This window comes from Oncorhynchus nerka, linkage group LG12, assembly GCF_034236695.1.
Source record: "Oncorhynchus nerka isolate Pitt River linkage group LG12, Oner_Uvic_2.0, whole genome shotgun sequence".
In the NCBI taxonomy this organism is placed as follows: domain Eukaryota; kingdom Metazoa; phylum Chordata; class Actinopteri; order Salmoniformes; family Salmonidae; genus Oncorhynchus; species Oncorhynchus nerka.
The window spans coordinates 2,082,624-2,106,081 of record NC_088407.1 but is presented as its reverse complement, the minus strand read 5'-3'; the positions used below and the strand labels follow the sequence as shown (position 1 = coordinate 2,106,081).

At 39.6% G+C, this 23,458-nt stretch overlaps 1 protein-coding gene across 2 annotated transcripts in view; it reads left to right on the top strand.

The window, feature by feature from the left end:
* Positions 1-16,626: 16,626 nt before the first annotated feature.
* Positions 16,627-23,458, top strand: part of LOC135574207 (uncharacterized) — a 44,210-nt gene continuing 37,378 nt past the window's right edge. For both annotated transcript variants that reach the window (XM_065025133.1, XM_065025132.1), the window contains exon 1: positions 16,627-16,707. In XM_065025133.1, coding sequence (XP_064881205.1) covers positions 16,668-16,707 — 40 coding nt within the window. In that variant the 5' untranslated portion in view covers positions 16,627-16,667. The remainder of the gene's footprint in view (positions 16,708-23,458) is intronic.

Sequence of the window (23,458 nt, the reverse complement as noted above, 5' to 3'; positions counted from 1 at the left end):
TATGAGATGAGTATAAATAAAGCGGCATAAATAAAGTGGCTAGTGATTACATGCATATAAGGATGCAACATTTATTATAGAGCAGTATATACGCGCATGAGATGAATAATGTAGTAAGTAACATTATAAGGTAGCATTGTGTTTAAAAGTGGCTAGTGATATACTGTTATCATCACCCCATTATTGTGCGGTTGAGCTGAGTCAGTGTCAAGTGTGTTGGTGTTGTTACCAATGTTAGCAAGCCGTTGATGGCTTGAGATAGAAGCTGTTTTCAGCTCCTTTCGCCCCAGCTTGATGTATCTGGCTGACTCTGATGATAGGTGAACAGGCAAGGCGGTTGATTGTCTTGATCTTTTTATGGCCTTCCGTAATATCGGGTGGTGTAGGCAATCCTGAGGCAGTATGGTTCTCGCATGCGCCAGCAGACCAATTGCTCTGAGAATTTCATTTGCTGAGGCTTATGCAGACTGCGGCTTGGTGACGCTGACAGCATTCGTAGTAGTTGCAGCGCTTTGCGACAAGCCAAATTCAGCCTCCCGAGGCCGAGGCGCTGCCGCGCTCTTCACGATGCTGACCAATTGTTTGCCGTGTATGTCGAGGAACTTCAAAACTCGTTACTTTCATTTCATTGTTCATCGATGGATAGGGGTTTTCGTTGTTTCGAGTTCATTAATCATTCTTAGTTTGTTGACGTTGAGTGCGAGCTATTTCGACATTACCGGAAAAGCCTCAATCGGTCGCCCGCCGCTGCTGGCAATCAAGCCTACCACTGCCAAATGCCCGCTAGATCCTGATGACTGAGTTGAAGGCATGCGCGTCACGCAGTCGGGGTGAACAGGAGTACAGAGTAGAACGCCATTCTCGTAAATTCCAGTGCTGATGATCACGGGCGGAGATGGTGCCGTTCACTCACCAATCTACGTCTACAGCAGTCCAGTACCCAGTTACAGGAGGCGTCGCATCGCGTGTTGAATGATGAGCCGTAGTCGATGAACAGCAATTCACATAGGTATTCTCAGAGGTTAGCAGTGCGGTTGAGATCGCTAAATTGAGTGTCTAGGCGTAGGCGGAGGTGATATGGTCCTGACTCAGTCTTCAAAGCACTTCATGATGACGAAGTGAGTGCTACGTGGGCTGCAGTCACGCTCAGCCTGCTACCTCGCAGCTGGTCAGGCTCCTCTGGGAACAGTATGGCGGAAGAGCCGTGGGAGCAGCACTGGTATAGGATTGATTGAATATGTCCAGAAGATACGCCAGCTCGGCCCGCTTGCGGTGGCTGGCTAAAGATCGTCGTGATGTCAAGCCCGCAGCCTGCTGGCCAACACGCTTAAACGTCTCCATTACTGCTCGCCGCAGTGAAGGAGAGACCGCATGTTTGTTGCAGGCCGCATCAGCGGCACTGACATTGTCTCCTCTCAGGCGGGCAAAAAGCTATTTAAAGTCTGGCTGGGAGCAAGATTATCCTGGTCTGCGATTCGCTGCGATCGACTGGGTAGACTCCCGCCACAATGCCTTCCTGTTCGGAGCCGCTGACTGCAGATTCTTTACTCGTCCCTCGCATGCTGACGCCAGCTTCAGTTTGATAGGCTCGGGCGAGGGAATGCTGCATCGTTTGTATTCGTCATGCTTACACAGATTACCTGCCCCGATTAGGTTCGCGCCAGCTTGCATGCACATCGCCAACGGCGCCATCAATCCACGGCCTCCTGAAGCTTGGGAACGTTTAAGTCGCTACATGCGGAATCATGATTTTCACGACGTCAGTAACCCATATCGTCGATATTGTGTGGATCTGACGCGAATATTCATTCGACGCAATAGTCTAATCATGTCCACGCGATGGATAGTTTGTCCGGAGCAGGAGTCAGCTGGTCTCGACCAGCTGGACGGACTAAAGCTGGGAGCCTTGTTGCTCTAGTTTTCTGCCTGCAGGGGATCAACAAATGGAAATGGTCGGCTTTCAGCAAGGGGGCAGGGTTTGTAGCCGCCGCAGTCAGAGTAACAATGACCCAGTAGTTTTTTCACTTCGGTTGAGCATATGCCAGATCACATTTAGGGAGTCTTGCTTTCAGATTAGCTTGTTCAGCTACACAATATCAGCGCTCCGATAAGTCGGTTTAGCGTAAAGAGTTAAATAAAGCTTGCTTCAGAGCGTCGATGTACCTGCCTCGGGGAGATACGGCCGTGATCAGGCAATCGGAGAGATATTCTCTGAAGATAATGCGGTCTACATTTGATTTGTGAGGAATTCTAAATCAGGCGAACAGAAGGATTTGATTCTGCATGTCTTCTTCATCAACATCTGTTATCGCACGCAGCATTTACATCAGAAAGATACTTGTTTCGCCGGCGCGACGGAGAAATTCGCTGGTTGTCGCTCCGTTCCGCTGACGCCTTCCGTCACCTTGTTGTCAAGAGACTGACATTGGCAAGAAGCATTGGGAGGGCGCGATGTGCCGCTACCGAGTTCGACCAGAAGACTGCTGCGCTTCGGTCGGCAAGACCCCGCTGTTCCCGTTTGTGTCAGGGCAGAACGTGATGTCGCCGAAAACATATTCTGGTCGAGCCGATCAGGAGTTGACGCTGATCTTATTCAGTAGTTCTTCCGACCGTATGTAATGAAATCTAAGATGACCCGGGGTATTCAATGCAAGAAATAACACGCAAAAACAAGTCCTATTACTTAGAACGCGAAGCGTAGCCATCTTCGGCGCCGAGTAACAGATGCGCAACATGATGTAATATGGCATTAGAACATGAAGACAGACTACATCCTCTTCATTCGACTTTCCGTAGACAGTAGATAAAAACAGGGTAATAGAACAGAAGAGCCAGATTCCTCATATCCTCTCTATTCTGACTTCCGTAGACAGTATAAAACATGATGTATTTATGGCATAGAACATGAAAGACAGATCATTAATTTTCCTCTATTCGACTCCCGTAGACAGCAGCATAAAACATGACAATTGGCGGGTACTAGAACATGAAGACAGACTACATCCTCCATATCTCCTGTACAGTACAAAACATGATGCAATATGGGCAATTGTGAACATGAAGACAGACTACATCCTCCCGTAGACAGTAGATAAACATGATGCATTAAGGGGCAATGTACAGATCACATCCTCCTATTTCACTTCAGACAGCAGATAAACATGATGTAATATGGGCAATAGAACATGAAGACAGACTACATCCTCCTACCCCGACGCACTAGAACATGAAGACAGACTACATCCTTCCTGACCAGCGTAATATATAGTGTAGTTAACCAGCGTAATATATGGTGTAGCACCATGTTATATATAGGTATAACCAGTGCAATATATATGTGTTAACCAGCAATATAGCGTGGTTAACCAGCGTAATATATAAAGTGTAATATGATATAGCGTAGTTAATCAGGCGTATTATAATAATGGCATGTAATATCATATGTAATATATAAGCAGCAACCAGTCGTAGATATAAGTGTAGTTAACCAGTGTAATATATAGACAATCGGTAATATATAGTAATATAGCCTAGTGTAGTTAATCAGCGAGACATAGTAAACCGCGTAATATATAGTGTGTTAACCAGCGTAATATATAGCGTAACAACCAGCGTAATCATATAGCGTAATATATAGCGTAGTTAATCAGCGTATATAACAGCGTGAACGTAATATAGTATAGTTAACCAGCAAAGTATATACGAGCTAACCGTGTAATATATGTACGCTAATGCGCGTAATATATAACGCGGTTAACTACGTAATATATAGCGTAGCATATAATGCGTAATATAGCGTAGTTAATCAGCGTAATATATAGTGTAGCGTATCAGCGTATACATCAGCGTAATAGCGTTAATCATAGGTAATATATAGTAGTAACCGTATATAGCGTAGTTAACCAGCGTAATATATAGTGTAATATATAGTAGTGAGTTAACCAGCGTAATATATATAGTAGCAACCAGCGTAATATATAGCGTAGTTAACCAGCGTAATAGCGCCATATAGTATAGTTAACCAGCGTAATATATAGTAGCAATATCATGCATAGTTAAAGTGTAATATAGAAGTAGTTAATCAGTGTAATATATAGTAGTTAATCAGTTAAATTAGCGTAGTTAATAGCGTAATATATAGCGTAGTTAATCAGTAATATATAGTGTAGTTAACCAGCGTATCATATAGCGTTAACTACGCGTAATATATAGCAGCGTAGTTAACCAGTACTATATATAGTTAATCAGCGTAATATATAGTATTTACAGTGTTAACCAGGCGTATATAGCGTAATATATGTAAAAATAACCAGCGTAATATATAGTGTAATATATAGCGTAGCTAATCAGCGTAATATATAGTGTAATATATAGCGTGGTGCGTAATATATAGCGTAGTTAATCAGCGTAATATATAGCGGGTTAACCAGTAGTTAACCAGCGTAATATATAGTGTAGCAATCAGTGTAATAGCAGCAGCTAGCACCAGCGTAATATATAGCAGTGTAAGCACCAGCGTAATATATAAAGCTAATCAGCTACATATATAGCAATGCACCAGCGTAATATATAGTAGTGTAATATATAAAGTGTAACAGCACGCATGCACATATAGCGTAAGCTAACTATGTGTAATATATAGCGTATAACTAGTATATATATAGTGTAGTTAATCAGCGTAATATATAGCGTGTACAGCTAATCAGCGTAACAGCGTAGTTAACCAGCGTACATATAGCGTAATATATAGTGAGCTAACCAGCGTAATATATAGCGTAGTAATCAGCGTCAATATATAGTGTAGCAACCAGCGTATATAGCAGCGTAGTTAACCAGCGTAATATATAGCGTAGTAACATGCGCGTGATATATAGCGTAGTCAACCAGCGTGATCATATAGCGTAATATATAGGCGTATTAATCAGCGTAATATATAGCGTAGCTTAACCAGCGCAATATATGCGTAATTAATCAGCGTAATATATAGGCGTAGTTAATCAGCGTAATATATAGCGTAATACGCGTATAGCGTAGTTAACCAGCGTAATATATAGTGTAGTTAACCAGTGTAATATATAGTGTAGTTAATCAGCGTAATATATAGCAGTTAACATCAGCGTACATAGCGTAGTTAATCAGCGTAACATATAGCGTAGCTAACTCAGCGCACATATAGCGTAAAGCAATCAGCGTAATATATAGCAATATAACAGCGCAGTTAACCAGCGTAATATATATGTAAGCTAACCAGCGTAATATATGTACATATAAAGTGTCAGCCAGTAATATATAGCGTAAATTAACGCACATATGTGTAGTTAACCAGCGCAATATATGCGTAGTTAACCAGCGTAATATATATAAGCACCAGCGTAATATAGTGTAGCACCAGCGTAATATATAGCGTAGTCAACCAGCGCAACATATAGCTAACTCAGCGTAATATATGCAGTTGCACCAGCGTAATATATAGTAGTGCTAACCAGCGTACATATAGCGTAGTTAACCAGCGTAATATATAGTGCAGTTAACCAGCGTAATATATAGTGCAGTATAATAGTTAACCAGTGCGTAATATATAGCGTACCATGTATAGTGTATAACAGCGTAATATAGCGTATTAATACAAAGTGTAGTTAACCGCGTAATATATAGCGTAGCTAATCAGTGTAATATATAGTCAGTAGTTAACCAGCGTAATATATAGTAGAGCACCAGCGTAATATATAGTGTAAGCACCAGTATATAGCGTAGTTAATCAGTGTAATATAGCATAGTGTAGCAACCAGCGCAATATAGTGCGTTAATCCAGCGAGTAATATGTAATATATAGCGTAGTTAACCAGTGTAATATATACTGTAGTTAACCAGCGTAATATATGAAGTGTTAATCAGTGGCTTTACATATAGTGTAGTTAGTCAGCGTAATATAGCGTGCACCAGTTAGCTGTAGTTAATCAGTGTATATAGCGTAATATACGTAGTTAATCAGTGTAATATATATTGTAGTTAACCAGTATAATATATAGTGTAGTTAAATTCATGTAATATAGTGTAGTTAATCAGTCTAATATATAGTGTAGTTAACTGTGCGTAATATATAGTGTAGTTAATCAGCGTAATATAAAGTGTAATATATAGTGTATTAATCAGCGTAATATATAATAAGCACCAGCATAATATATAGTAAGCACCAGCGTAATATATAGTGTAGTTAATCAGTGTAATATATAGTGTAGTTAAATTGAAGTAATATATAGTGTAGTTAACCAGTGTAAATATATAGTGTAGTTAATCAGAGTAATATATAGTGTAGTGTAACCATTGTAATATATAGTGTAGTTAACCAGTGTAATATATAGTGTAGTTAATCAGTGTAATATAGTGTAACATATAGTGTAGTTAACCAGTGTAATATATAGTGTAGTTAATCAGTGTAATATATAGTGTAGTTAATCAGTGTAATATATAGTGTAGGTAACCAGTGTAATATATAGTAGTTAGCAATTGCATATTATATAGTATATTATATAGTGTAGTTAACCAGTGTAATGTATAAGTAGTTAATCAGTGTGTAATATAGTGTAGTTAATATATAAAGTGTAATATATAAATATAATTAACCAGTGTAATATATAGTCAAGTTAACCAGCGTAATATATGTAGTTACCAATTAATATATATGTAGTTAACCAGTGTAATATATAGTGTAGTTAATCAGTGTAATATATAGTGTAATATATAGTAGTTAACCAGTGTAATATATAGTGTAGTTAATCAGTGTAATATATAGTGTAACATATATATGTAGTTAACCAATGCGCAATATATATGTAGTTAATCAGTCCAATATATAGTAGTGTAATATATAGTGTAGTTAACCAGTGTAATATATGAGTGTAGTTAACCAGTGTAATATATGGTGTAAAAGCAGTGTAGTTAATCAGTGTAATATGCATAGTGTAGTTAATCAGTGTAATATATAGTGTAGTTAATCAGTGTAATATATAGTATAGTTAACCAATTAGTTCTTATATAGTAAAGTTAACCAGTGTAATATATAGTGTAGTTAATCATGTAATATATAGTGTAGTTAATCAGTGTAATATATAGTGTAGTTAACCAGTGTAATATATAGTGTAGTTAACCAGTGTAATATATAGTGTAGTTAATCAGTGTAATATATAGTGTAACATATAGTGTGGGCACCAGTGTAATATATAGTGTAGTTCCAGAGTAATATATACCGTAGTTAACCAGTGTAATATATGGTGTAGTTAACCAGTGTAATATATAGTGTAATAGTTAATCAGTGTAATATATAGTGTAACATATAGTGTAGTTAACCAGTGTAATATATAGAGTTAATCAGTGTAATATATAGTGTAATATAAGTGTAGTTAACCAGTGTAATATGAATGTAGCTTAACCAGTGTAATATATAGTGTAATATAGTGTAGTTAACCAGTGTAATATATAGTGTAGTTAATCAATCTAATATTGACTAAAATGATTAAATGATACATATATTACACTGATTGGCAGACTATATTATGTTAACTACACTATATATTACACTGATTAACTACACTATATATTACACTATATATTACACTGATTAACTACACTATATATTACATATATATTACACTGGTTAACTACACTATATATTACACTATATATTACACTGATTAACTACACTATATATTACACTGGTTAATATTACATGTTACACTATATATTAGACTGATTAACTACACTATATATTACACTGGTTAACTACACTATATATTACACTGGTTAACTACACTATATATTACACTGGTTAACTACACTATATATTACACTGATTAACTACACTATATATTACACTGGTTAACTACACTATTAACTACACTATATATTACACTGGTTAACTATATACTATATATTACACTGGTTAACTACACTATATATTACACTGGTTAACTACACTATATATTACACTATATATTACACTGATTAACTACACTATATATTACACTGATTAACTATACTATATATTACACTGGTTATTACACTATAAATTACACTGGTTAACTACACTATATATTACACTATATATTACACTGATTAACTACACTATATATTACACTGGTTAACTACACTATATATATTACACTGATTAACTACACTATATATTACACTGGTTAACTACACTATATATTACACTGGTTAACTACACTATATATTACACTGGTTAACTACACTATATATTACACTGGTTAACTACACTATATATTAGACTGATTAACTACACTATATATTGCACTGGTTAACTACACTATATATTACACTGGTTAACTACACTATATATTACACTGATTAACTACACTATATATTACACTGGTTAACTACACTATATATTACACTATATATTACACTGATTAACTACACTATATATTAGACTGATTAACTACACTATATATTACACTGGTTAACTACACTATATATTACACTGGTTAACAACACTATATATTACACTGGTTAACTACACTATATATTAACTACACTATATATTACACTGATTAACTACACTATATATTACACTGGTTAACTACACTATATATTACACTGATTAACTACACTATATATTACACTATATATTACACTGATTAACTACACTATATATTACACTGGTTAACTACACTATATATTACACTGGTTAACTACACTATATATTACACTGATTAACTACACTATATATTACACTGATTAACTACACTATATATTACACTGATTAACTACACTATATGTTAGACTGATTAACTACACTATATATTACACTATATATTACACTGATTAACTACACTATATATTACACTGATTAACTACACTATATATTACACTATATATTACTGGTTAACTACAATATATATTACACTGGTTAACTACACTATATATTACACTATATATTACACTGATTAACTACACTATATATTACACTGGTTTACACTATATATTAGACTGATTAACTACACTATATATTACACTGGTTAACTACACTATATATTATACTGGTTAACTACAATATATATTACACTGATTAACTACACTATATATTACACTATATATTACACTGATTAACTACACTATATATTACACTGGTTAACTACACTATATATTAGACTGATTAACTACACTATATATTACACTGGTTAACTACACTATATATTATACTGGTTAACTACAATATATATTACACTGATTAACTACACTATATATTACACTATATATTACACTGATTAACTACACTATATATTACACTGGTTAACTACACTATATATTACACTGGTTAACTACACTATATGTAAGACTGATTAACTACACTATATATTAGACTGATTAACTACAATATATATTACACTGATTAACTACACTATATATTACACTATATATTACACTGATTAACTACACTATATATTACACTGGTTAACTACACTATATATTAGACTGATTAACTACACTATATATTATACTGGTTAACTACACTATATATTACACTGGTTAACTACACTATATATTACACTGGTTAACTACACTATATATTACACTGATTAACTACACTATATATTACACTGGTTAACTACACTATATATTAACTACACTATATATTACACTGGTTAACTATACTATATATTACACTGGTTAACTACACTATATATTACACTGGTTAACTACACTATATATTAACTACACTATATATTACACTGGTTAACTACACTATATATTACACTGAATAACTACACTATATATTACACTGGTTAACTACACTATATATTACACTGGTTAACTACACTATATATTACACTGGTTAACTACACTATATATTACACTGGTTAACTACACTATATATTACACTGGTTAACTACACTATATATTAACTACACTATATATTACACTGGTTAACTACACTATATATTACACTGGTTAACTACACTATATATTACACTGGTTAACTACACTATATATTACACTGGTTAACTACACTATATATTACACTGGTTAACTACACTATATATTACACTGGTTAACTACACTATATATTACACTGGTTAACTACACTATATATTAACTACACTATATATTACACTGGTTAACTACACTATATATTACACTGGTTATCTACACTATATATTACACTGGTTAACTACACTATATATTACACTGGTTAACTACACTATATATTACACTGGTTAACTACACTATATATTACACTGGTTAACTACACTATATATTACACTGGTTAACTACACTACATATTACACTATATATTACACTGATTAACTACACTATATATTACACTGATTAACTACACTACATATTACACTGGTTAACTACACTATATATTACACTGATTAACTACACTATATATTACACTATATATTACACTGATTAACTACACTATATATTACACTGGTTAACTACACTATATATTACACTGGTTAACTACACTATATGTAAGACTGATTAACTACACTATATATTAGACTGATTAACTACAATATATATTACACTGATTAACTACACTATATATTACACTATATATTACACTGATTAACTACACTATATATTACACTGGTTAACTACACTATATATTAGACTGATTAACTACACTATATATTATACTGGTTAACTACACTATATATTACACTGGTTAACTACACTATATATTACACTGGTTAACTACACTATATATTACACTGATTAACTACACTATATATTACACTGGTTAACTACACTATATATTAACTACACTATATATTACACTGGTTAACTATACTATATATTACACTGGTTAACTACACTATATATTACACTGATTAACTACACTATATATTACACTGGTTAACTACACTATATATTACACTGGTTAACTACACTATATATTACACTGATTAACTACACTATATATTACACTGGTTAACTACACTATATATTACACTATATATTACACTGATTAACTACACTATATATTACACTATATATTACACTGGTTAACTACACTATATATTACACTATATATTACACTGGTTAACTACACTATATATTACACTATATATTACACTGATTAACTACACTATATATTACACTGGTTAACTACACTATATATTACACTGATTAACTACACTATATATTACACTGGTTAACTACACTATATATTACACTGGTTAACTACACTATATATTACACTGATTAACTACACTATATATTACACTGGTTAACTACACTATATATTACACTGATTAACTACACTATATATTACACTGATTAACTACACTATATATTACACTGGTTAACTACACTATATATTACACTATATATTACACTGGTTAACTATACTATATATTACACTGGTTAACTACACTATATATTACACTGATTAACTACACTATATATTACACTATATATTACACTGGTTAACTATACTATATATTACACTATATATTACACTGGTTAACTATACTATATATTACACTATATATTACACTGATTAACTACACTATATATTACACTGGTTAACTACACTATACATTACACTATATATTACACTGATTAACTACACTATATATTACACTATATATTACACTGATTAACTACACTATATATTACACTGGTTAACTACACTATATATTACACTGATTAACTACACTATATATTACACTGGTTAACTACACTATATATTACACTGGTTAACTACACTATATATTACACTGGTTAACTACACTATATATTACACTGATTAACTACACTATATATTACACTATATATTACACTGGTTAACTACACTATATATTACACTGGTTAACTATACTATATATTACACTATATATTACACTGATTAACTACACTATATATTACACTATATATTACACTGATTAACTACACTATATATTACACTGGTTAACTACACTATATATTACACTGGTTAACTACACTATATATTACACTATATATTACACTGGTTAACTACACTATATAGTACACTGATTAACTACACTATATATTACACTATATATTACACTGATTAACTACACTATATATTACACTGATTAACTACACTATATATTACACTGGTTAACTACACTATATATTACACTGGTTAACTACACTATATATTACACTGGTTAACTACACTATATATTACACTGGTCAGAATAGAGAGGATGTAGTCTGTCTTCATGTTCTAGTACCCATAATACATCATGTTTTATCTACTGTCTACAGAGGAGGTCAGAATAGAGAGGATGTAGTCTGTCTTCATGTTCTAGTACCCATAATACATCATGTTTTATCTACTGTCTACAGAGGAGGTCAGAATAGAGAGGATGTAGTCTGTCTTCATGTTCTAGTACCCATAATACATCATGTTTTATCTACTGTCTACAGAGGAGGTCAGAATAGAGAGGATGTAGTCTGTCTTCATGTTCTAGTACCATAATACATCATGTTTTATCTACTGTCTACAGAGGAGGTCAGAATAGAGAGGATGTAGTCTGTCTTCATGTTCTAGTACCCATAATGCATCATGTTTTATCTACTGTCTACAGAGGAGGTCAGAATAGAGAGAATGTAGTCTGTCTTCATGTTCTAGTACCCATAATACATCATGTTTTATCTACTGTCTACAGAGGAGGTCAGAATAGAGAGGATGTAGTCTGTCTTCATGTTCTAGTACCCATAATACATCATGTTTTATCTACTGTCTACAGAGGAGGTCAGAATAGAGAGGATGTAGTCTGTCTTCATGTTCTAGTACCCATAATACATCATGTTGTACATCTGTTGTACTTCCGGCGCCGACGGAGATGGCCGCCTCGCTTCGCGTTCCTAGGAAACTATGCAGTTTTTGTTTTTTTACGTGTTATTTCTTACATTAGTACCCCAGGTCATCTTAGGTTTCATTACATACAGTCGAGAAGAACTACTGAATATAAGATCAGCGTCAACTCACCATCAGTACGACCAAGAATATGTTTTCCGCGACGCGGATCCTGTGTTCTGCCTTACAAACAGGACAACGGAATGGACTCCATGCAGCGACCCAAAAAAACGACTCCGAAAAAGAGGAAAACGTAGCGGTCTTCTGGTCAGACTCCGGACACGGGCACACCGTGCACCACTCCCTAGCATTCTTCTTGCCAATGTCCAGTCTCTTGACAACAAGGTTGATGAAATCCGAGCAAGGGTACCATTCCAGAGGGACATCAGAGACTGTAACGTTCTTTGCTTCACTGGAGACACGCTATCCGAGGCGGTGCAGCCAACGGGTTTCTCCACGCATCGCGCCGACAGAAACAAACATCTTTCTGGTAAGAAGAGGGGCGGGGGCGTATGCCTCATGACTAACGAGACATGGTGTGATGAAAGAAACATACAGGAACTCAAATCCTTCTGTTCACCTGATTTAGAATTCCTCACAATCAAATGTAGACTGCATTATCTACCAAGAGAATTCTCTTCGATTATAATCACAGCCGTATATATACCCCCCCCAAGCAGACACATCGATGGCTCTGAACAAACTTTATTTAACTCTTTGCAAACTGGAAACCATTTATCCGGAGGCTGCATTCATTGTAGCTGGGGATTTTAACAAAGCTAATCTGAAAACAAGACTCCCTAAATTTGATCAGCATATCAATTGCTCAACCAGGGGTGGAAAAACCTTGGATCATTGTTACTCTAACTTCCGCGACGCATATAAGGCCCTGCCCCGCCCCCCTTTCGGAAAAGCTGACCACGACTCCATTTTGTTGATCCCTGCCTACAGACAGAAACTAAAACAAGAAGCTCCCACGCTGAGGTCTGTCCAACGCTGGTCAGACCAAGCTGACTCCACACTCCAAGACTGCTTCCATCACGTGGACTGGGATATGTTTCGTATTGCGTCAGATAACAATATTGACGAATACGCTGATTCGGTGTGCGAGTTCATTAGAACGTGCGTTGAAGATGTCGTTCCCATAGCAACGATTAAAACATTCCCCAGAAACCGTGGATTGATGGCAGCATTCGCGTGAAACTGAAAGCGCGAACCACTGCTTTTAATCAGGGCAAGGTGTCTGGTAACATGACCGAATACAAACAGTGCAGCTATTCCCTCCGCAAGGCTATCAAACAAGCTAAGCGTCAGTACAGAGACAAAGTAGAATCTCAATTCAACGGCTCAGACACAAGAGGCATGTGGCAGGGTCTACAGTCAATCACGGACTACAAGAAGAAATCCAGCCCAGTCACGGACCAGGATGTCTTGCTCCCAGGCAGACTAAATAACTTTTTTGCCCGCTTTGAGGACAATACAGTGCCACTGACACGGCCTGCAACGAAAACATGCGGTCTCTCCTTCACTGCAGCCGAGGTGAGTAAGACATTTAAACGTGTTAACCCCGCAAGGCTGCAGGCCCAGACGGCATCCCCAGCCGCGCCTCAGAGCATGCGCAGACCAGCTGGCCGGTGTGTTTACGGACATATTCAATCAATCCCTATACCAGTCTGCTGTTCCCACATGCTTCAAGAGGGCCACCATTGTTCCTGTTCCCAAGAAAGCTAAGGTAACTGAGCTAAACGACTACCGCCCCGTAGCACTCACTTCCGTCATCATGAAGTGCTTTGAGAGACTAGTCAAGGACCATATCACCTCCACCCTACCTGACACCCTAGACCCACTCCAATTTGCTTACCGCCCAAATAGGTCCACAGACGATGCAATCTCAACCACACTGCACACTGCCCTAACCCATCTGGACAAGAGGAATACCTATGTGAGAATGCTGTTCATCGACTACAGCTCATCATTCAACACCATAGTACCCTCCAAGCTCGTCATCAAGCTCGAGACCCTGGGTCTCGACCCCGCCCTGTGCAACTGGGTACTGACTTCCTGACAGGGCCCCAGGTGGTGAGGGTAGGCAACCACATCTCCACCCCGCTGATCCTCAACACTGGGGCCCCACAAGGGTGCGTTCTGAGCCCTCTCCTGTACTCCCTGTTCACCCACGACTGCGTGGCCACGCATGCCTCCAACTCAATCATCAAGTTTGCGGACGACACAACAGTGGTAGGCTTGATTACCAACAACGACGAGACGGCCTACAGGGAGGAGGTGAGGGCCCTCGGAGTGTGGTGTCAGGAAAATAACCTCACACTCAACGTCAACAAAACTAAGGAGATGATTGTGGACTTCAGGAAACAGCAGAGGGAAAACCCCCCTATCCACATCGATGGAACAGTAGTGGAGAGGGTAGCAAGTTTTAAGTTCCTCGGCATACACATCACAGACAAACTGAATTGGTCCACTCACACAGACAGCATCGTGAAGAAGGCGCAGCAGCGCCTCTTCAACCTCAGGAGGCTGAAGAAATTTGGCTTGTCACCAAAAGCACTCACAAACTTCTACAGATGCACAATCGAGAGCATCCTGGCGGGCTGTATCACCGCCTGGTACGGCAACTGCTCCGCCCTCAACCGTAAGGCTCTCCAGAGGGTAGTGAGGTCTGCACAACGCATCACCGGGGGCAAACTACCTGCCCTCCAGGACACCTACACCACCCGATGTTACAGGAAGGCCATAAAGATCATCAAGGACATCAACCACCCAAGCCACTGCCTGTTCACCCCGCTATCATCCAGAAGGCGAGGTCAGTACAGGTGCATCAAAGCTGGGACCGAGAGGCTGAAAAACAGCTTCTATCTCAAGGCCATCAGACTGTTAAACAGCCACCACTAACATTGAGTGGCTGCTGCCAACACACTGACACTGACTCAACTCCAGCCACTTTAATAATGGGAATTGATGGGAAATGATGTAAATATATCACTAGCCACTTTAAACAATGCTACCTTATATAATGTTACTTACCCTACATTATTCATCTCATATGCATACGTATATACTGTACTCTATATCATCGACTGCATCCTTATGTAATACATGTATCACTAGCCACTTTAACTATGCCACTTTGTTTACATACTCATCTCATATGTATATACTGTACTCGATACCATCTACTGTATCTTGCCTATGCTGCCCTGTACCATCACCCATTCATATATCCTTATGTACATATTCTTTATCCCCTTACACTGTGTATAAGACAGTAGTTTTGGAATTGTTAGTTACATTTACATTTACATTTAAGTCATTTAGCAGACGCTCTTATCCAGAGCGACTTACAAATTGGAGTTAGATTACTTGTTGGTTATTACTGCATTGTCGGAACTACAAGCACAAGCATTTCGCTACACTCGCATTAACATCTGCTAACCATGTGTATGTGACAAATACAATTTGATTTGATTTGTTTTATCTACTGTCTACAGAGAAGGTCAGAATAGAGAGGATGTAGTCTGTCTTCATGTTCTAGTACCCATAATACATCATGTTTTATCTACTGTCTAGAGAGGAGGTCAGAATAGAGAGGATGTAGTCTGTCTTCATGTTCTAGTACCCATAATGCATCATGTTTTATCTACTGTCTACAGAGGAGGTCAGAATAGAGAGGATGTAGTCTGTCTTCATGTTCTAGTACCCATAATACATCATGTTTTATCTACTGTCTATAGAGGAGGTCAGAATAGAGAGGATGTAGTCTGTCTTCATGTTCTAGTACCCATAATACATCATGTTTTATCTTCTGTCTACAGAGATCAGACAGCAGAAGGGTGAGTTGTGTGTGAAAGTCTACTTCTCCAACTTCGTGTTTTGTAACCATAAAACCCAACTCTATTACATCAATAGACTGAGATATCAGCCATATATCCTCCTATAGTTTACTAGGGTGAACCCAACTCTATTACATCAATAGACTGAGATATCAGCCATATATCCTCCTATAGTTTACTAGGGTGAACCCAATAGACTGAGATATCAGCCATATATCCCCCTATAGTTTACTAGGGTGAACCCAATAGACTGAGATATCAGCCATATATCCCCCTATAGTTTACTAGGGTGAACCCAACTCTATTACATCAATAGACTGAGATATCAGCCATATATCCTCCTATAGTTTACTAGGGTGAACCCAATAGACTGAGATATCAGCCATATATCCTCCTATAGTTTACTAGGGTGAACCCAACTCTGTTACATCAATAGACTGAGATATCAGCCATATATCCTCCTATAGTTTACTAGGGTGAACCCAATAGACTGAGATATCAGCCATATATCCTCCTATAGTTTACTAGGGTGAACCCAATAGACTGAGATATCAGCCATATATCCTCCTATAGTTTACTAGGGTGAACCCAATAGACTGAGATATCAGCCATATATCCTCCTATAGTTTACTAGGGTGAACCCAACTCTGTTACATCAATAGACTGAGATATCAGCCATATATCCTCCTATAGTTTACTAGGGTGAACCCAACTCTGTTACATCAATAGACTGAGATATCAGCCATATATCCTCCTATAGTTTACTAGGGTGAACCCAATAGACTGAGATATCAGCCATATATCCTCCTATAGTTTACTAGGGTGAACCCAATAGACTGAGATATCAGCCATATATCCTCCTATAGTTTACTAGGGTGAACCCAATAGACTGAGATATCAGCCATATATCCCCCTATAGTTTACTAGGGTGAACCCAATAGACTGAGATATCAGCCATATATCCCCCTATAGTTTACTAGGGTGAACCCAATAGACTGAGATATCAGCCATATATCCTCCTATAGTTTACTAGGGTGAACCCAACTCTATTACATCAATATACTGAGATATCAGCCATATATCCTCCTATAGTTTACTAGGGTGAACCCAATAGACTGAGATATCAGCCATATATCCTCCTATAGTTTACTAGGGTGAACCCAACTCTATTACATCAATAGACTGAGATATCAGCCATATATCCCCCTATAGTTTACTAGGGTGAACCCAACTCTATTACATCAATAGACTGAGATATCAGCCTTATATCCTCCTATAGTTTACTAGGGTGAACCCAACTCTATTACATCATCAGTACAATATATGAATCAAATGTTTGCATATCAGACATTTATATGAATATATATAGATAGAGTTAGATAGAGATATAAATAGAGTGACTGGTGCATATCAATATCCACTATAACACTACTACTATTACCCTGCATCACTACCTCAGACCACCACTAGGGGGAGTTAGAGGTAATGTGTGGTTTATTACGGTACCCTGCATCACTACCTCAGACCACCACTAGGGGGAGTTAGAGGTAATGTGTGGTTTATTACGGTACCCTGCATCACTACCTCAGACCATCACTAGGGGGAGTTAGAGGTAATGTGTGGTTTATTACGGTACCCTGCATCACTACCTCAGACCATCACTAGGGGGAGTTAGAGGTAATGTGTGGTTTATTACGGTACCCTGCATCACTACCTCAGACCACCACTAGGGGGAGTTAGAGGTAATGTGTGGTTTAGTACAGTACCCTGCATCACTACCTCAGACCACCATCAGGGGGAGTTAGAGGTAATGTGTGGTTTATTACGGTACCCTGCATCACTACCTCAGACCACCACTAGGGGGAGTTAGAGGTAATGTGTGGTTTATTACGGTACCCTGCATCACTACCTCAGACCACCACTAGGGGGAGTTAGAGGTAAGGTGTGGTTTATTACGGTACCCTGCATCACTACCTCAGACCACCACTAGGGGGAGTTAGAGGTAATGTGTGGTTTATTACGGTACCCTGCATCACTACCTCAGACCACCACTAGGGGGAGTTAGAGGTAATGTGTGGTTTATTACGGTACCCTGCATCACTACCTCAGACCATCACTAGGGGGAGTTAGAGGTAATGTGTGGTTTATTACGGTACCCTGCATCACTACCTCAGACCACCACTAGGGGGAGTTAGAGGTAATGTGTGGTTTAGTACAGTACCCTGCATCACTACCTCAGACCACCATCAGGGGGAGTTAGAGGTAATGTGTGGTTTATTACGGTACCCTGCATCACTACCTCAGACCACCACCAGGGGGAGTTAGAGGTAATGTGTGGTTTAGTACAGTACCCTGCATCACTACCTCAGACCACCACTAGGGGGAGTTAGAGGTAATGTGTGGTTTAGTACAGTACCCTGCATCACTACCTCAGACCACCACTAGGGGGAGTTAGAGGTAATGTGTGGTTTATTACGGTACCCTGCATCACTACCTCAGACCACCACTAGGGGGAGTTAGAGGTAAGGTGTGGTTTATTACGGTACCCTGCATCACTACCTCAGACCACCACTAGGGGGAGTTAGAGGTAATGTGTGGTTTAGTACAGTACCCTGCATCACTACCTCAGACCACCATCAGGGGGAGTTAGAGGTAATGTGTGGTTTATTACGGTACCCTGCATCACTACCTCAGACCACCACCAGGGGGAGTTAGAGGTAATGTGTGGTTTAGTACAGTACCCTGCATCACTACCTCAGACCACCACTAGGGGGAGTTAGAGGTAATGTGTGGTTTATTACGGTACCCTGCATCACTACCTCAGACCACCACTAGGGGGAGTTAGAGGTAAGGTGTGGTTTATTACGGTACCCTGCATCACTACCTCAGACCACCACTAGGGGGAGTTAGAGGTAATGTGTGGTTTATTACGGTACCCTGCATCACTACCTCAGACCACCACTAGGGGGAGTTAGAGGTAATGTGTGGTTTATTACGGTACCCTGCATCACTACCTCAGACCATCACTAGGGGGAGTTAGAGGTAATGTGTGGTTTATTACGGTACCCTGCATCACTACCTCAGACCACCACTAGGGGGAGTTAGAGGTAATGTGTGGTTTAGTACAGTACCCTGCATCACTACCTCAGACCACCATCAGGGGGAGTTAGAGGTAATGTGTGGTTTATTACGGTACCCTGCATCACTACCTCAGACCACCACCAGGGGGAGTTAGAGGTAATGTGTGGTTTAGTACAGTACCCTGCATCACTACCTCAGACCACCACTAGGGGGAGTTAGAGGTAATGTGTGGTTTATTACGGTACCCTGCATCACTACCTCAGACCACCACTAGGGGGAGTTAGAGGTAAGGTGTGGTTTATTACGGTACCCTGCATCACTACCTCAGACCACCACTAGGGGAGTTAGAGGTAATGTGTGGTTTATTACGGTACCCTGCATCACTACCTCAGACCACCACTAGGGGAGTTAGAGGTAATGTGTGGTTTATTACGGTACCCTGCATCACTACCTCAGACCATCACTAGGGGAGTTAGAGGTAATGTGTGGTTTATTACGGTACCCTGCATCACTACCTCAGACCACCACTAGGGGGAGTTAGAGGTAATGTGTGGTTTAGTACAGTACCCTGCATCACTACCTCAGACCACCATCAGGGGGAGTTAGAGGTAACGTGTGGTTTATTACGGTACCCTGCATCACTACCTCAGACCACCACCAGGGGGAGTTAGAGGTAATGTGTGGTTTAGTACAGTACCCTGCATCACTACCTCAGACCACCACTAGGGGAGTTAGAGGAGTTACGGAGGACCACCACTAAGTTAGAGGTGTGGTTTATTACGGTACCTGCATCACTACCTCAGACCACCACTAGGGGAGTTAGAGGTAATGTGTGGTTTAGTACAGTACCCTGCATCACTACCTCAGACCACCACTAGGGGAGTTAGAGGTAATGTGTGGTTTATTACGGTACCCTGCATCACTACCTCAGACCACCACTAGGGGAGTTAGAGGTAAGGTGTGGTTTATTACGGTACCCTGCATCACTACCTCAGACCACCACTAGGGGGAGTTAGAGGTAATGTGTGGTTTATTACGGTACCCTGCATCACTACCTCAGACCACCACTAGGGGGAGTTAGAGGTAATGTGTGGTTTATTACGGTACCCTGCATCACTACCTCAGACCATCACTAGGGGGAGTTAGAGGTAATGTGTGGTTTATTACGGTACCCTGCATCACTACCTCAGACCATCACTAGGGGGAGTTAGAGGTAATGTGTGGTTTATTACGGTACCCTGCATCACTACCTCAGACCACCACTAGGGGGAGTTAGAGGTAATGTGTGGTTTAGTACAGTACCCTGCATCACTACCTCAGACCACCATCAGGGGGAGTTAGAGGTAATGTGTGGTTTATTACGGTACCCTGCATCACTACCTCAGACCACCACTAGGGGGAGTTAGAGGTAATGTGTGGTTTATTACGGTACCCTGCATCACTACCTCAGACCATCACTAGGGGAGTTAGAGGTAATGTGTGGTTTATTACGGTACCCTGCATCACTACCTCAGACCACCACTAGGGGGAGTTAGAGGTAATGTGTGGTTTAGTACAGTACCCTGCATCACTACCTCAGACCACCATCAGGGGGAGTTAGAGGTAATGTGTGGTTTATTACGGTACCCTGCATCACTACCTCAGACCACCACCAGGGGGAGTTAGAGGTAATGTGTGGTTTAGTACAGTACCCTGCATCACTACCTCAGACCACCACTAGGGGGAGTTAGAGGTAATGTGTGGTTTATTACGGTACCCTGCATCACTACCTCAGACCACCACTAGGGGGAGTTAGAGGTAAGGTGTGGTTTATTACGGTACCCTGCATCACTACCTCAGACCACCACTAGGGGGAGTTAGAGGTAATGTGTGGTTTATTACGGTACCCTGCATCACTACCTCAGACCACCACTAGGGGGAGTTAGAGGTAATGTGTGGTTTATTACGGTACCCTGCATCACTACCTCAGACCATCACTAGGGGAGTTAGAGGTAATGTGTGGTTTATTACGGTACCCTGCATCACTACCTCAGACCACCACTAGGGGAGTTAGAGGTAATGTGTGGTTTAGTACAGTACCCTGCATCACTACCTCAGACCACCATCAGGGGGAGTTAGAGGTAATGTGTGGTTTATTACGGTACCCTGCATCACTACCTCAGACCACCACCAGGGGGAGTTAGAGGTAATGTGTGGTTTAGTACAGTACCCTGCATCACTACCTCAGACCACCACTAGGGGGAGTTAGAGGTAATGTGTGGTTTATTACGGTCCTGCATCACTACCTCAGACCACCACTAGGGGGAGTTAGAGGTAAGGTGTGGTTTATTACGGTACCCTGCATCACTACCTCAGACCACCACTAGGGGGAGTTAGAGGTAATGTGTGGTTTATTACGGTACCCTGCATCACTACCTCAGACCACCACTAGGGGGAGTTAGAGGTAATGTGTGGTTTATTACGGTACCCTGCATCACTACCTCAGACCATCACTAGGGGGAGTTAGAGGTAAGGTGTGGTTTATTACGGTACCCTGCATCACTACCTCAGACCACCACTAGGGGAGTTAGAGGTAATGTGTGGTTTAGTACAGTACCCTGCATCACTACCTCAGACCACCATCAGGGGAGTTAGAGGTAATGTGTGGCTTATTACGGTACCCTGCATCACTACCTCAGACCACCACCAGGGGGAGTTAGAGGTAATGTGTGGTTTAGTACAGTACCCTGCATCACTACCTCAGACCACCACTAGGGGGAGTTAGAGGTAAGGTGTGGTTTATTACGGTACCCTGCATCACTACCTCAGACCACCACTAGGGGGAGTTAGAGGTAATGTGTGGTTTATTACGGTACCCTGCATCACTACCTCAGACCACCACTAGGGGGAGTTAGAGGTAATGTGTGGTTTAGTACAGTACCCTGCATCACTACCTCAGACCACCACTAGGGGGAGTTAGAGGTAATGTGTGGTTTATTACGGTACCCTGCATCACTACCTCAGACCACCACTAGGGGGAGTTAGAGGTAATGTGTGGTTTATTACGGTACCCTGCATCACTACCTCAGACCACCACTAGGGGGAGTTAGAGGTAAGGTGTGGTTTATTACGGTACCCTGCATCACTACCTCAGACCACCACTAGGGGGAGTTAGAGGTAATGTGTGGTTTAGTGCAGTACCCTGCATCACTACCTCAGACCACCACTAGGGGGAGTTAGAGGTAATGTGTGGTTTAGTACAGTACCCTGCATCACTACCTCAGACCACCACTAGGGGGAGTTAGAGGTAATGTGTGGTTTAATACAGTACCCTGCATCACTACCTCAGACCACCACCAGGGGGAGTTAGAGGTAATGTGTGGTTTAGTACAGTACCCTGCATCACTACCTCAGACCACCACTAGGGGGAGTTAGAGGTAATGTGTGGTTTATTACGGTACCCTGCATCACTACCTCAGACCACCACTAGGGGGAGTTAGAGGTAATGTGTGGTTTAGTGCAGTACCCTGCATCACTACCTCAGACCACCACTAGGGGGAGTTAGAGGTAAGGTGTGGTTTAGTAAGTTTTGCTTTTGGATCCCTCCGGGTAGCACAGAGCACTTTAAGGGGCATAAATAATGATATTTATTATATAGATTATATTATACTGATTACCCATAATACATCAT